This window comes from Grus americana, chromosome 1, assembly GCF_028858705.1.
Source record: "Grus americana isolate bGruAme1 chromosome 1, bGruAme1.mat, whole genome shotgun sequence".
Classification (NCBI taxonomy): domain Eukaryota; kingdom Metazoa; phylum Chordata; class Aves; order Gruiformes; family Gruidae; genus Grus; species Grus americana.
This window is the reverse complement of record NC_072852.1, coordinates 63,320,148-63,333,203: the sequence shown is the minus strand read 5'-3', so window position 1 is coordinate 63,333,203 and position 13,056 is coordinate 63,320,148. Positions and strand designations below refer to the sequence as shown.

Sequence of the window (13,056 nt, the reverse complement as noted above, 5' to 3'; positions counted from 1 at the left end):
AAAAGAAAGTATCATTCGTAGTTGAAGCTTTTCTGAAAGACTATACTGTTTCTTTCCATCACTCTACGGATTACATGCGACTACTTAGGGCTAGGATAAAAAAATCCAAGAATTCTGTAATTGCGTGAAGAATTCTGACACAGCTTTCCTTTTTTAAAGGCACCAGGAGAGATGGCATTTCATTGCAATTTGTAAATATTCTGTGTTTCTCTTATCCCTGTGGTCTCAGTAGTAGTTTCAAGGGTACTCAGTACTGGTCTAATTGTGATATTAGTGAAATTAATTGTAAACCCCATTTCTCTCCAAGGAAGCTGTTACAGCAATGATGAGTGCTTTTGGAAATATACTCTATGTCCCCCTTGTTTTCTATCAGCTAAATTTAAAGACTAATCGGTTTTCTCTCTGAAAATTAAATGACACATTCTAAAAACATTTATTTCTCTAAATATAAATATATAATCAGCAGAAACCCTTAAAGGTTTGAAACATTTTTCCTACGTATGATTAAAGTGAATCAATACCATGTTACAGCATAATTTGAAAAACAAAACCGATGCATTCATCAGAATATAATGAATCTATTACCGTTCTGTAATTTTCCTCATCCTTGCAGTGGATGTATTTATAATTTCCTATTCTTTGGATTCGTCCTCCTCTTTTCCCTAAACTAGCTGATGAATGGATCGTGGCTAACCCGGAGCTGACCGACAAAACGAAGTTTACTATCAATGGCCTGCCGACTGGCTCGAAAATCCTTGTGAGAGTAAAAGCCGTGAATGCTGCGGGTGAAAGTGAGCCCAGGTACCACCCACAGCCTATTTTAGTCAAGGAAGTGATAGGTAAGATCCTCCTGCCTACGCTCACACACAAATACACTCTGCTGCCGTACTTAGTTCGGGTTTTTAAGGCTAATACTTACTTGTTGGAAACTGATGCCATTGTGGCCTTACAAAGCCATTGTGCAGTGGCTAGAAATCATGAAACCATCTTTAAAAATATTTGTAATTCTTTTTAATTGTTTCATTTCTGAGCCTTTATTGCTCAGCCTTTCAAGGCTTTTTTCCTGCAGAATCTGATGTTGCTTTTTTTGAGTTGCACTAAGTTTCTCGCTTATTCCTACCACCACAACATTTGGTGTTACAAAAACCAATGGTGTACCAAATGTAACACTGTGGGACCAAGAAATTTAACACACTTCACTAATTAGTCACTTCGGGGAATTGTAGACCACAGAGTCTCCTATTTATATTGTTGCTTACTAGTACTGCCTAAGTCAGAAAAGAAGATAAATGTCGAACACAAGCTTCTGGCTTTTTTCAGAACCTCCAAAGATTCGTCTACCAAGACACTTAAAACAAACCTATACTCGAAGAGTTGGAGAAACTGTGAATCTTGTTATTCCTTTCCAGGTAAGAACTAAAAACACTGACAGGAAAATACTACTTTTTCTTATATTGCTGCTTTTTAACTTCTTTCTGTGTAACTTCGGTCTGCCAGTGAGTTAACTTCGGCAGATGTGGAAGAACACAGAAGTACACAGGTGCTTGAAATCTTTTGCTTTGACGTCTCAAAGAAATGATGCTAAGCTAATTAATGAATTGGGTAACCAGCTTAGACAGACTGATTTGTCATCTGTTATCCAAAGGACACTTATAAATCCTTCCAGTAGACATTATATGTGAGATAGTCGCTAGCACAATGCAAAATGGTTACATTGGCAGTAGTTAGATATGGTATTGGGACTGTGGCATTAAATCTTTTTCTTGACTTGAGAGAGCAAAAGGGAGGGGAAGAGTGGGCAGACTTCAACTGTCTCCTACAGAAACTGCAGTTTTTAAATCCTTGAGATCACAGCTATAACATGACTCTTTCCAAGGACATAGCACATGTTTTCCCACAGCATCGTGTTAACCTTCATTCCCATAGGTTTTACAACAGTGACTGCCTCTCTACCTGCAGGGTCCTTATTCTTCTGAATGGAAGAAGTATGGCAGAATACACTTCTATTTCATCTCCGCACACCTAAAGATACTGGGTGGGCATAGTCCAGCTTCTACAAGGCTGATAAAAGCCTAATAAAGGCTTAGATCAGCAATACACTGCTCTTGAGAAATTAAAGGAATATTCTATGGTTATTCTCTAAGATAAGGCATTCAAAAAGGTGTGAGATTACCCTTTCAGACAGCATCTGCAAATTGTTTGCCTCTGGCAGCCAAATCCCAAGGTAAAGCAGGTGGAATTCACTGTGACTTAAGTACCTAAATTGGGCACTACTAGGCCCACAAAAGTGGCACACAAAAGATGTCAATCCAGCTTACCTAACAACTATTCCAACTACTTTTGCAATGAAAGAAAAGAGTTTGGGATCCCTGGAGGTTCAGCCCACTACTTTCCTCTTTCACTGGCAGCATAGAGAATGCAGGCACTTCCAGAGGGTGAAATATTTTATTCTGCATTTTCTGTTTTTTTCTCCTTTTTCTTTTGGAAAACTGGAAATTAATTGACAAATTTAGCCAGATAGTTAATTTTCCAGTTTAGCCAGAATTTGCAAATATTTTCAGTCTCCTGGAAAAAAAAGAAGAAAAAAAATCTGTATTTTAGGTGAATTAATATGATTGCATCTCAGATGCTGTATGCTTTAAAAAAGAATTCTTAGTTTCTTTCGGGATGGTTTTTACTTCCCATTGGGGAAAAATGGGAAATAAACCTGTTTTCTTTCCCACCCTTTTCTCTCCCAATATCATATACAAATTGTTTCCTGACTTCTTACAGGGAAGACCAAGGGCAAAAGTATCATGGCAGAAAAATGGTTCTCCAATTGACAAGAACCAAATCAACATCCGCACCACTGAAAACGACACTATCATCTTCATCCGAAAGGCAGAAAGGAGCCACTCTGGAGAATATGACATGAAAGTGGAAGTAGAGAACTTGCAGGACAAAGCTACAATAGATATTCAGATTGTTGGTATGTTTTGAGAAACAGAAATAAATGCATGCCAGAGAAGCAGACTACACATTCCAAGGCTATAGGAAAACAGAGGAATCCCAAAGAGCATATTTCTCAACAGTGATAACTCTCCATGTCCAATTACTTGGCTACAGATTTGTGGTCTCTAAGTAAACCTCCCCACACAATGGCCAATGCTTGCTGGAACATGTCCGTCTCTTTTTTCACTGTTATGCTTTTCATGTTGTTATCTATCCAGGATGCAAGCTTTTCCTCGTTGAATGCTATCCATAGCCAGAAATGGTAGTAAATCCACAGTAACTTTGTCACAAGTGTAATGTGGAAGAAATCCTAAATGTTGAAAGTAAATGAAAGTAGGAAAGACAGACAAGAAAACACATTTACTTTTCATTTTTACCAATCTATTTCTTTACATAATAGGCAAAGCTGGTAACACAGCCTTTAGAGTAATTGTCCAACTTTGTCTTTTAGGAACACATCTTCAACTGGTTTTAACTTTTCCAAAATATTATGTCCTTATGCAATTAAAAGGCATGTGCATATTAGAAACCATACTCACAAAGTGGTCAAGTTAAGTTTTTCATAATTCTGACATGTTTTAACTCTGGAAAGTTTTATTTTGCAACCTCATCTTTCTTTTGGCGTTGGTTTTGGCATGTGAGTATCGTAAGAGAGAGAAAAATCAAACTAAGATGTGTGTAGGAAAGAGAGAGAGAAAGCAAATAGTGGAAAATGTCAGCTGCCATATTTTCATTACAGATCGCCCAGGCCCACCAGAGGTTGTAACTATTGAGGACGTCTGGGGAGAGAATGTAAATTTATCATGGAAGCCACCAAAAGATGATGGCAATGCTGCCATCACTGGGTACACTATTCAAAAAGCGGATAAAAAGAGTATGGTAAGTAATGAGGAGATGTTTAAAAGGCTGATGTACTCATGAATTCTTCCTTTTCAAAAATAAAAACCTTACATGTTTAAATTGATGCATGTGGACAAAGCATTGATTAGTCAGTGAAATCTGCAAGGTATCTCTAAAAATTCTAAAAATCTCCTGTTCACTGTATCTAAAGCATAGACATGGAAATGTTTTCAGATGATGCCAAAGAGGAGGACTAAAAAGGTAAGGACTTTGAGGGAAGTAATTCTGCTTTTTTCCCTTTGTCTCAGTAGAGAAAATAAACCCCCAAAATATTAAAGTCAGTAGGTCGCTACTAGAATCAAAATGTAGTGCTGTTGTTTTCAAACCCGTAATGTCACATTGTGTAAGTCATTGCCACTCCTTACTACCCATGGCAACATGGTACATTTGTAATTCATAAAGTGCTTTGAGATTTACAGATGAAAAGTGCAATATAGAGATGTTTATTATTTTCATTAAACTAACATGAATTTTACACTTCCTTAAACGAAGGTAGTTGGATTCTTATATTTAACACTTACTGCAAATTTAAACACTGGAAATCTAGAATAATATTTTGGGAGTTGCCTTACCTAAGGGAATCTTTTTGCTGCGCTACCCTCCACTTTAATATGTTGATCTACTTTATGGTCTGATCAATTCATTCTTCCTGTGTTGCTATTTCCCTTCCCATCCTTCATATTTTCTTTCTCTTCAGACTGTAGGAAGAGATGGTCTCTGCACAGTGATCAGAACAATGATGTCACGTGTCTCTAAATTACTGTGTTAAGGAGAAAGTAACAGCAGTAGCGTCTAGGGTCCAGCGTGTCACGGATCATTCAGGTCATAGTTTCCCCGCATTCTCTGTGGTGGTGAATTTTGCAATGCTGGCACAGCTGGCGTTCTGCAGAAAACTCTTTTCCCAAAAGGCACTTCGGCTCTTAAAGACGACCAAATATCAATGCAAACTGTGACACAGGGAACTCGACATAAGTTCATCTTTAGAAAAGCAAGAAAACTATGTAGGACAGAGTAAAGAAAAGCAAACACATTGCTGTGGTCATATTGCACTTTACATTAATTGCATTTTAGCATTAACCTCTTTCATCTCTGTTATTTAGGTATTGTTTACTAGGATAGAGTTCACATATCCCGTTACAGCTGCAGACTAAAACGCTAAACCCCACCTCCCCATCTGAGCATTTAGATGTCAGAGGACTACCTGCGTAGAATTCGATTTCTCATGAACACTCAACCTGTGGAACAGGGGGTAGATTATTGCATTGGCCTCTTGTGAGTACATGTTACTGCAGATTAGTACATGCTACTACTTTTCTTATCTGCAGCAGTACCCTCTCTGTCAGCAGTGTGCACTAGGGATGAAGGAGCCTGCCTTGCCTTGCACAATACAACATTTGTAATACTGGATTTCCTAAAATGAACCCTCCCAGCTAAGAGAATGTAACAATTCAGTAGGGTTCACTTTCCATTTGGCCTTCGCTGCTCAGCAGTGAGCTCTGTGGTATTCTCGTTATAACTCATTTCGGACAGAATAATTAATTATTGCTAGCTTCACTATTTTAGTATGCATTAACATTCCCTTAAAAGAAAAATCTTACTCCTACAAGCTGGATGATTCTTCCAAACAGTTAATGGCTGAAAGGTGCAGGGTGCTGCGGGGAAGCTTACTCTCTGTGTTTGTGCCTTTCAGGAATGGTTCACAGTAATTGAGCACTACCACCGCACCAGTGCCACCATTAACGAGCTCGTCATAGGAAATGAGTACTACTTCCGAATCTTCGCTGAAAACATGTGTGGCCTCAGTGAGGATGCAACGATGACCAAAGAGAGTGCTTTGATTGCAAAGGATGGTTAGCTAATTATCCATTCCTTGTCAGAAGGGAAGGGGTGTGTTCAGAGGCTGGAAGGGGATCAGGGGTAAAGGCTGTATCTCTAAAGCATTCAGATGCATTCCTATTCCCAAGGCCAGGTACAAATAACAGCTAGGACATTTCGTATTAGGACTTCTTAGTTTGTCCACATAGTTCATAGTAGGCTTTTTTAATAAAGAGTGGGACATTTTTCCAATGTTCTGACATTTTCTACGATCTTGGATCTCAGACTCGTCAATTTAGACTTGCCAGTGGTGACACAAGAGCTGGAAGAGGAGTGAAGAAGCTGTTCTGGTAGAAGCAGTGAATCACTGCCTCCCAGTGGAGACTTGGCATCAGCTGTGCAAGTGCTCCCATCCATTTCAGGCAGATGAGTAATACACCTGTGCACAGGAATAGATGTCAGTCTCTCCAGCTGTTCTAAATTATAGAATCATATAATTGCTTAGGTTGGAAAAGACTTTTAAGATCATTGAGCCCAACCATTAACCTAGCACTGTCAAGTCCAACCACTAAACCATGTCCCCAAGCACCACATCTACGTGTCTTTTAAATACCTCCAGGGATGGTGACTCAACCACTTCCCTGGGCAGCCTGTTCCAATGCTTGACAACCCTTCCGGTGAAGAATGTTTTCCTAATATCCAGTCTAAACCTCCCCTGGCACAACCTGAGGCTGTCTTCTCATGCCAACTTAGTTTGTGGGTGAAGATGATTTATTGATGGTAATCTCCATTGCAGAGCAGGGAAAAAGTGGCAGTGAGAAACTAGATTTTACTACCACATTTTCCTTGTACAGAAACTACATCCGTTCATGTATCTGTATTGTTTGTGCACTGTATGAAGCAGAAAGAAAAATGGATTTTCAAATACAGGGCCAGTTTGCAATCGGAACAAACTGTGAAAAGTAATTGGCAACAGAGTGAACACGGCTTGTCAAGGCAGGCATCCTGCAGTACACCAGTCAGGATCCATCCTGTTCTGTAATATGCAGGGCATGCAGGCGAATACACAGAATAAATGTGTATTATTTGGTATACCACCTACTCAGGAAACAAAGAGGAGCTCTCAGACATCTACCCTATAGCATGACCAAGGGCTGTGGTCACTTCCCAGGCTCGCTTCCAGCCTCCCCTACAACCGCAATTGCTAGAGGCAGGTTGGTACCTAAAGCACTGCAGCTCAGAACAGCTTCAGACTCCTTGTAGCTTTTTAAGATGCTTGGGTATTTAGCTACACGCCAACACTCTTTTCCTAAATCTTTTATTTTCATTGCATAGGTAAAGTCTACAAATATCCAGTTTACGACGATTTTGACTTCAGTGAACGGCCATTGTTTACTCAGCCTCTAGTCAACACGTTTGCTGTAGCTGGTTACAACGCTACTTTGAACTGCAGTGTTCGGGGCAACCCCAAGGTACAGCATAGCTCGCAACGGTATCAGTTAAAACACAAGATAGTTTAACCTGATAGTGAAAACTGTAATACCATTTTTACTATTTTTCTCATTCACAAGCCAGTCTGAAGGCAAAGAGAGTGGTGTGGGCTCTAAAGAATACAACAAAGGACCTACTTACCTGTGTCACAGGCATTATAATAATTACTAAACCCACAGAAAACTCAGTGAAAGGGCAGAACCTCAGGAAAAGGCTGGGTTATAACTGGGACCGGCACTGACAACAGCTGTACAGTTAATATATGAGTAAAGATTGTTACTAAAATAAAGCCATAATTATGCTATAAAAAGCTAATTATGCTTTAAGAAAGCGCATTGCAGGAATTCTCCAGGGACTGCACTGGTTCTCAGACCCACTGTGCAATGCATCTTCCAGTTTCTTTTGAGTTGTGCCTTTTTGTGATCTGTTTTCTGTTGTGAAAAACTGAACTGACCGAGTAAAATGAGAACTGAAGAGTACTTAGGGACATGTTTGCTGTTCACTCTTCACCTTCACAGTTTCTAACTGGTCTCTGTGCAATACTGTGAAAACCCATGCTTTTCTTATTGATTTAGAATAATTGGATGTCAAAAGTTACTGCTCAGATGCTCGCTACCATTACACAGTGCCTCTTACACTGATAACAGGCTTATACTTATGACTTTAATTATGTGATAGGAGCTGCACTGAAAAAAATGTGCTTAAAACCAGATGCACGATGCAGCCTATGATGACGTTTGAGTTAAGAATTACAGATTCCTTTCTATTTTATCTATTTTGTATCATTTCTGGATTACTCAACTTCAACAGAACAACCCCAAAAAAATGATAAAATATTCAAGTTCATAAGATTTGTGCATATGGGTTTTCTTCTGTTTTTACCACAGCCCAAAATAACCTGGCTGAAAAACAAAGTCATTATAATGAATGACCCAAGGTACCGAATGTTCAGCAACCAAGGTGTCTGCACCTTGGAGATCCGCAAACCCAGTCCCTATGATGGAGGTACCTACACCTGCCGAGCAGTCAATGAACTTGGAGAGGCAGAAGTTGATTGCAAACTGGAAGTAAAAGGTAAGGGGTTTAAATCATTGCAAATGCCCTGTTTGTCTGAACACCACCTGCGTAGGAGTCAAAAGTACGCAAGGCAAATGCAGAAAGGAGTTCAAACAACTTTTTTAACTTTCCTGAATGAAAATGACAACTTGATTAGGACAAAATAAACTATATTGGTTGCTTTGTTTTCTTTTTGAGGACCAACATGCTGTGCTTATGTTATATTGTCTTTTTTTCCCCCCACACCAATTCACATAGTCAGTGATTGCAAGGACTTTTTCCACAAGTGACAAAATGGTAGACTATACCTCTTAGAGCTATGCCACTTACCTGACAAACTCTAGTAAGACTCAGCTATAGAGCTCTTTGGGAAAACATTAAAAAAAAGAAAAAAATCAGCTTGGATAAGAGACAGATCTCTGAAGGAAATGGCAAGGGGAAAAACAGAGAAGGAAGAAAGATTAGTTCAGGGCAGTCTTTGTCTGCCTTAAAATTATGTATTAAACATACCAAACATTTACTTCCAAGGAAAACTTCTTAATGTAGTGTATTAGCAAAATCATGTAGCAGCGTTGCTCCGAAGGACACAAGCTAGCTGATAGAATTGCTGTATTTGCTTTAAGTAATCAGAACTATGGACTTTGCAAAGGCAGGGAAAGAGGACGAAGCCTTCTACAACTGAAGACTTATCTATTTTTATTAATAGGTACTCTTTATGAATTCCAGGTAGTTTAGCATTGATTGGGATGTCATGCATGGCAATAGGATTTGGATTGGACTACTAATGAATCATCTCAGGACCATATTTTTCAGAAAAATACTTCCTAGGAAAAGACGGGGTCATATTTAGCTGGACTAACTCCCCCTCAAGGCCTTTGCTTCAACTGTTGAATAAGCTAAGTATTTCTGAGAAAAACAATTTGAGGTTATAAGTAAGGAAAGCTGCCTAAAGCCAGCTGATAGGAAGTGTCTAACTCAGGAATTTAGGCTTGCTGAATATGGTCCTAATTATATTATTTCCATCATGCTAATCTATAATGAAAACCATAATATTTAATATCCTTATGGATTGTATTGTGTTTATTTTGGATTTCAATTTCCATTTTCAGTATTTTCTGATGTGTCTTGTCCCACAGCTCAAATCTGCTAGCAAGAAGCCATTGCAATAAATGTTTGGTCTATGAAGTTGAACATTTAACTAATGTAATGGAAATATGCATAATAAGTTTCTTAATTTTCATGATTTGTTTTTAAGACACTGTTTAAGAGACGATACCCTCATCCTGGAAGTATGATTGTTTTCCTTAATCACAAGCAAACTCTCTATTTCACAGTGTGACAGAAGACGTCATCACCTGAGAAGGCCACTTCATTGATTGATTTTTTTTTTTAATACTGAAAGGCGAAGTTAGTTTGCCATTTCATTAAACTTCCCAAGTCGCCAAGCCCTAAAGCTCTTACACACGTTTATACTCAGTTGTAACTTTTTAGTCTTCAGCACTTTGCTTGTAGTACAACAAAATACAAGAGGCTGTTTAGTTCTCTCCTTTGTTTTACAAAGGATTTTTTACATATGATGTGCAGAATACTGTGAAACATTTTTAAGATAAGAAATAATTTAAGTAGTCCAGACTCCAAATGTTGCCATGAATAACATATCATTCTTCAATAATTCCCCTTCCAGCTGTTGTGAAGTATAGACGCTTCTGTTGATCTTGGAACATTTTTTCACTGGGTATCAGGATGAATTAGCTTGCTGGTTTTGAAGCGTCATACAAACACCACGTCTTCATTCAGGCTCTCTTATAATAAGCAACAGTTTCCAAGAAACTGTTCAGCAGCAGTGGAAGCTGCTCTATGTTAGAGTTGTTAAGAGAAACGTGGAGAGATTTTTGCCTTTGATCGATACCGATGGGGAATTTAATTTCTTACATTTATGGACTGGTATCTGAAATAGGCTGGAAATGCTTAAGATCCTTTCCCAGTCAATTAGAAGTAATGTCTCTAGGAAAAAAAAGCTACAGTTCTGTTCATTAAAGTGGTTACTAGGTACAGCTGAGATGATGTCCCTGATGATTTTTGCTGACAAAAGTTTATTTAACTTTCACAGGTCCAGTTTTCTCAATAGTGTTCTGAAATGGAGAGCACATGATACGCTCTGTTCACAGGCTGCCAGGCCTGGCCCATTCATAGCTGATTCTTTCCATGATGGCTGCATTAAAGATTAAAACAAACAAAACCGTTATATCTGGCAACATGGCAGCAAACATTTGGGGTCGACAACAGTCAGAGCAGTGAAGCACTAGAGCAGATTTGTTATGATTGATAGGCACTAAATGACATCTCAAGATTGTTCCAGCTCTGTGAGTCTGAGATCTTGACTCAGTTCTTAGCATTGCCAACACACCCTAGCACCTCAGCCAGATTCAAGTATCCCCCCCCCTCGATCACTCACCCCACAGGAAACCTTGGATAGACGCATGGGCTTTGCTACATGTCCTGAGGGTTGCATTAATCATCCTATCAGCTGGCTGCAGCACGTCCTACAGTCTCAGTTCCTCTGGCACTGGATCTTGGAGTTGCAGTTGAACGTACCTTTGCTACAGTGAGAACGAGTCTGTAAGAATTACCCCCTTTCAACAAGATTTAGTTCATCCTTTCCCACTTGTAAACAAAATCTCCCACACCCACTGACTGCAAAAGGCTTATAGCACAGACACTTCTAGACTTAAAAAGCCTTCTTTCTTCTCAAATAAAATAATATTTACTTTAAAAGATTAACTGAAAAAATGGAATACTATACCATAGACATCTTGCTCAGAGCAGTACTTTAGCTTTGCATCACACCTGAAAGAAGCCCTGAAGAATGCAGGCTGCTGGGATCACACCTGGGCTCTGTGTTGTTGTGGCTATGTGATGGGCTGCTTCATTAACCTAAATACCCCCTCCCCTAGTTAATGGTTGGTTTTTGAACCCAATCTTGTATCAACCATCACCTGGCGCAGTCCCACTCCCTCCCACCAAGCTTGGTATTGTGGTTCTCTCCCAACGGTTTGGGTCGTGAGTGGTCACCCTCACTGAGATTCCTCCCTCCACCCCGGCAGGTTTAGCCGTTGCTTCAGCCTCCTGCTTGAAGACTGCTTAGGTGAGCAATTTGTAGGGCTTAGGCACAGGACAGCTGTTGTAAGGGTTCAGTGCTGATGCTCTTAGCGTGACTGGCAGTTCAGCTGATGAATTCAAAGGGAATAGGATTAAGTGAATACAGCAGCTGTAGCTTGGCGGACCAGGGTGGGCTCAGGGTTTGCTGTGTGACACAGGCAAGCGCAAATGAGTATTAAACAGCCAGAGCATAAAAACATAATTATGTCTTATTTCACTTTTCTATTGACTTATGTGTTGAATTATCATTCTCTGAAGTTTCCCAGCCTGTTTGTTCATTTAGGAGGGCTCTTCGGATGACTGCTCATCACACTGATGGAGAGCAAAGAGTTACGGATTTCTGACTCACTGGAAATGGATTGCAGTGTGTGTGTGTGTGCGTGTGTATTCATATGTATAGCTTTAAACTGGTTCAGCTTTACTCCAGCAAGTAACAATCAAGGTCTGAATTTGTAAAATGATGATACAGTTGAATGCTGCCTGAATAAGACCAACAGGCTCAAGGCTATGCTACCTATCCGGTGAAGGTACTAGCTATAGGGCTGCTCCTACAGATCTTTGGGTAGTGAGCCATGCTAAAGAGCTCTATGCCATGCAACCGTATATATTGCAGTAAGTGAATTTTCCTTATGTTGGCTAGAATTTATTTTACCCTTCTATTTCTGAGGTGTTGGAGATCTGAATTTTATCATGCATATATATATATATATATAAGGGTAGTCTTAGAAACGCCATCAAACTACTCACAGAACAGTCAAGGATTTCTGATTTTACGTAGTATTTGAACAACTGAATAGCCATGAATACTCTGGCTATGAATAGTATCAGTATGCTACAATTTTCTTTTTTAGCCATTCACTCACAGTATTTAGTACCCCTAGTTGTTACTAAATTTAATGCTCATTTTTTGAAAAATAGTTAATGATGGTTAACAGACAATACGAGCACAATAATAAACATAATAAAAATAATAAATTCTTATTCTGCCTTCAGAAAAAAGGGGTTGCATTTACTGATGTTATTTCAGATAGACAGTACTTCGACTTGTGTTTTCGGTTTTGCTGAGTGAACTTAAAGATGGCAGTTATGCAAGCTGCTCAGCACAACTGCACGTACAATGGCTTTTTTTGTAAATATAAACGTGATGAAAAAGGTAATGCAATAGATCTTAGACAAAATAATAACTCTACCTCATATGTCTTGAAAGATGATGCATGCACAGAATCTAATTATATACATTATATAAGGAAAAATTCAGAATATGTATCGTTTTAAGTTTGAGGTAGATCCCTAACTATGGCTGTAAATCTCTCATAACAAGCAGTAAGGAGCCGATTCCTTATTAGCTTCACTGAGGTCAGTGAAAAGATTCAGATAAAGCACTGTGCTTCTTTTATCATGAAACAAATGGCTTTGGAGAACATTTATCTTAAGCATGGAGTCAAGGTTGGCGATCACTCTAATAGGTTGATGATAGCAAAGATGCTGTATAAGAAATATTAAAAAATAAGGTGTTATGATCAACTGGGAAGAATTTCAAATGCGAATAAATACCACTATAAATATTCTAATTCTGCAGTGATATATCATGGAGTAATTAACCCAGGAGAACCATTCTTCTTGTCGGGGAATAATCAGGTTTAT

At 39.0% G+C, this 13,056-nt stretch overlaps 1 protein-coding gene across 3 annotated transcripts in view; it reads left to right on the top strand.

Annotated features, from left to right (window-relative positions):
* MYBPC1 (myosin binding protein C1) overlaps positions 1-13,056 on the top strand; it is a 78,896-nt gene that overhangs the window by 61,305 nt on the left and 4,535 nt on the right. For 2 of the 3 annotated variants that reach the window (XM_054810961.1, XM_054810951.1), the window contains 7 exons: positions 672-839; positions 1,321-1,409; positions 2,773-2,968; positions 3,731-3,870; positions 5,582-5,741; positions 7,042-7,178; positions 8,085-8,271. In XM_054810961.1, coding sequence (XP_054666936.1) covers positions 672-839; positions 1,321-1,409; positions 2,773-2,968; positions 3,731-3,870; positions 5,582-5,741; positions 7,042-7,178; positions 8,085-8,271 — 1,077 coding nt within the window. Of the gene's footprint in view, positions 1-671; positions 840-1,320; positions 1,410-2,772; positions 2,969-3,730; positions 3,871-5,581; positions 5,742-7,041; positions 7,179-8,084; positions 8,272-12,991; positions 13,051-13,056 lie in introns of all 3 variants that reach the window. The other variant, XM_054810972.1, reaches the window with a different exon arrangement.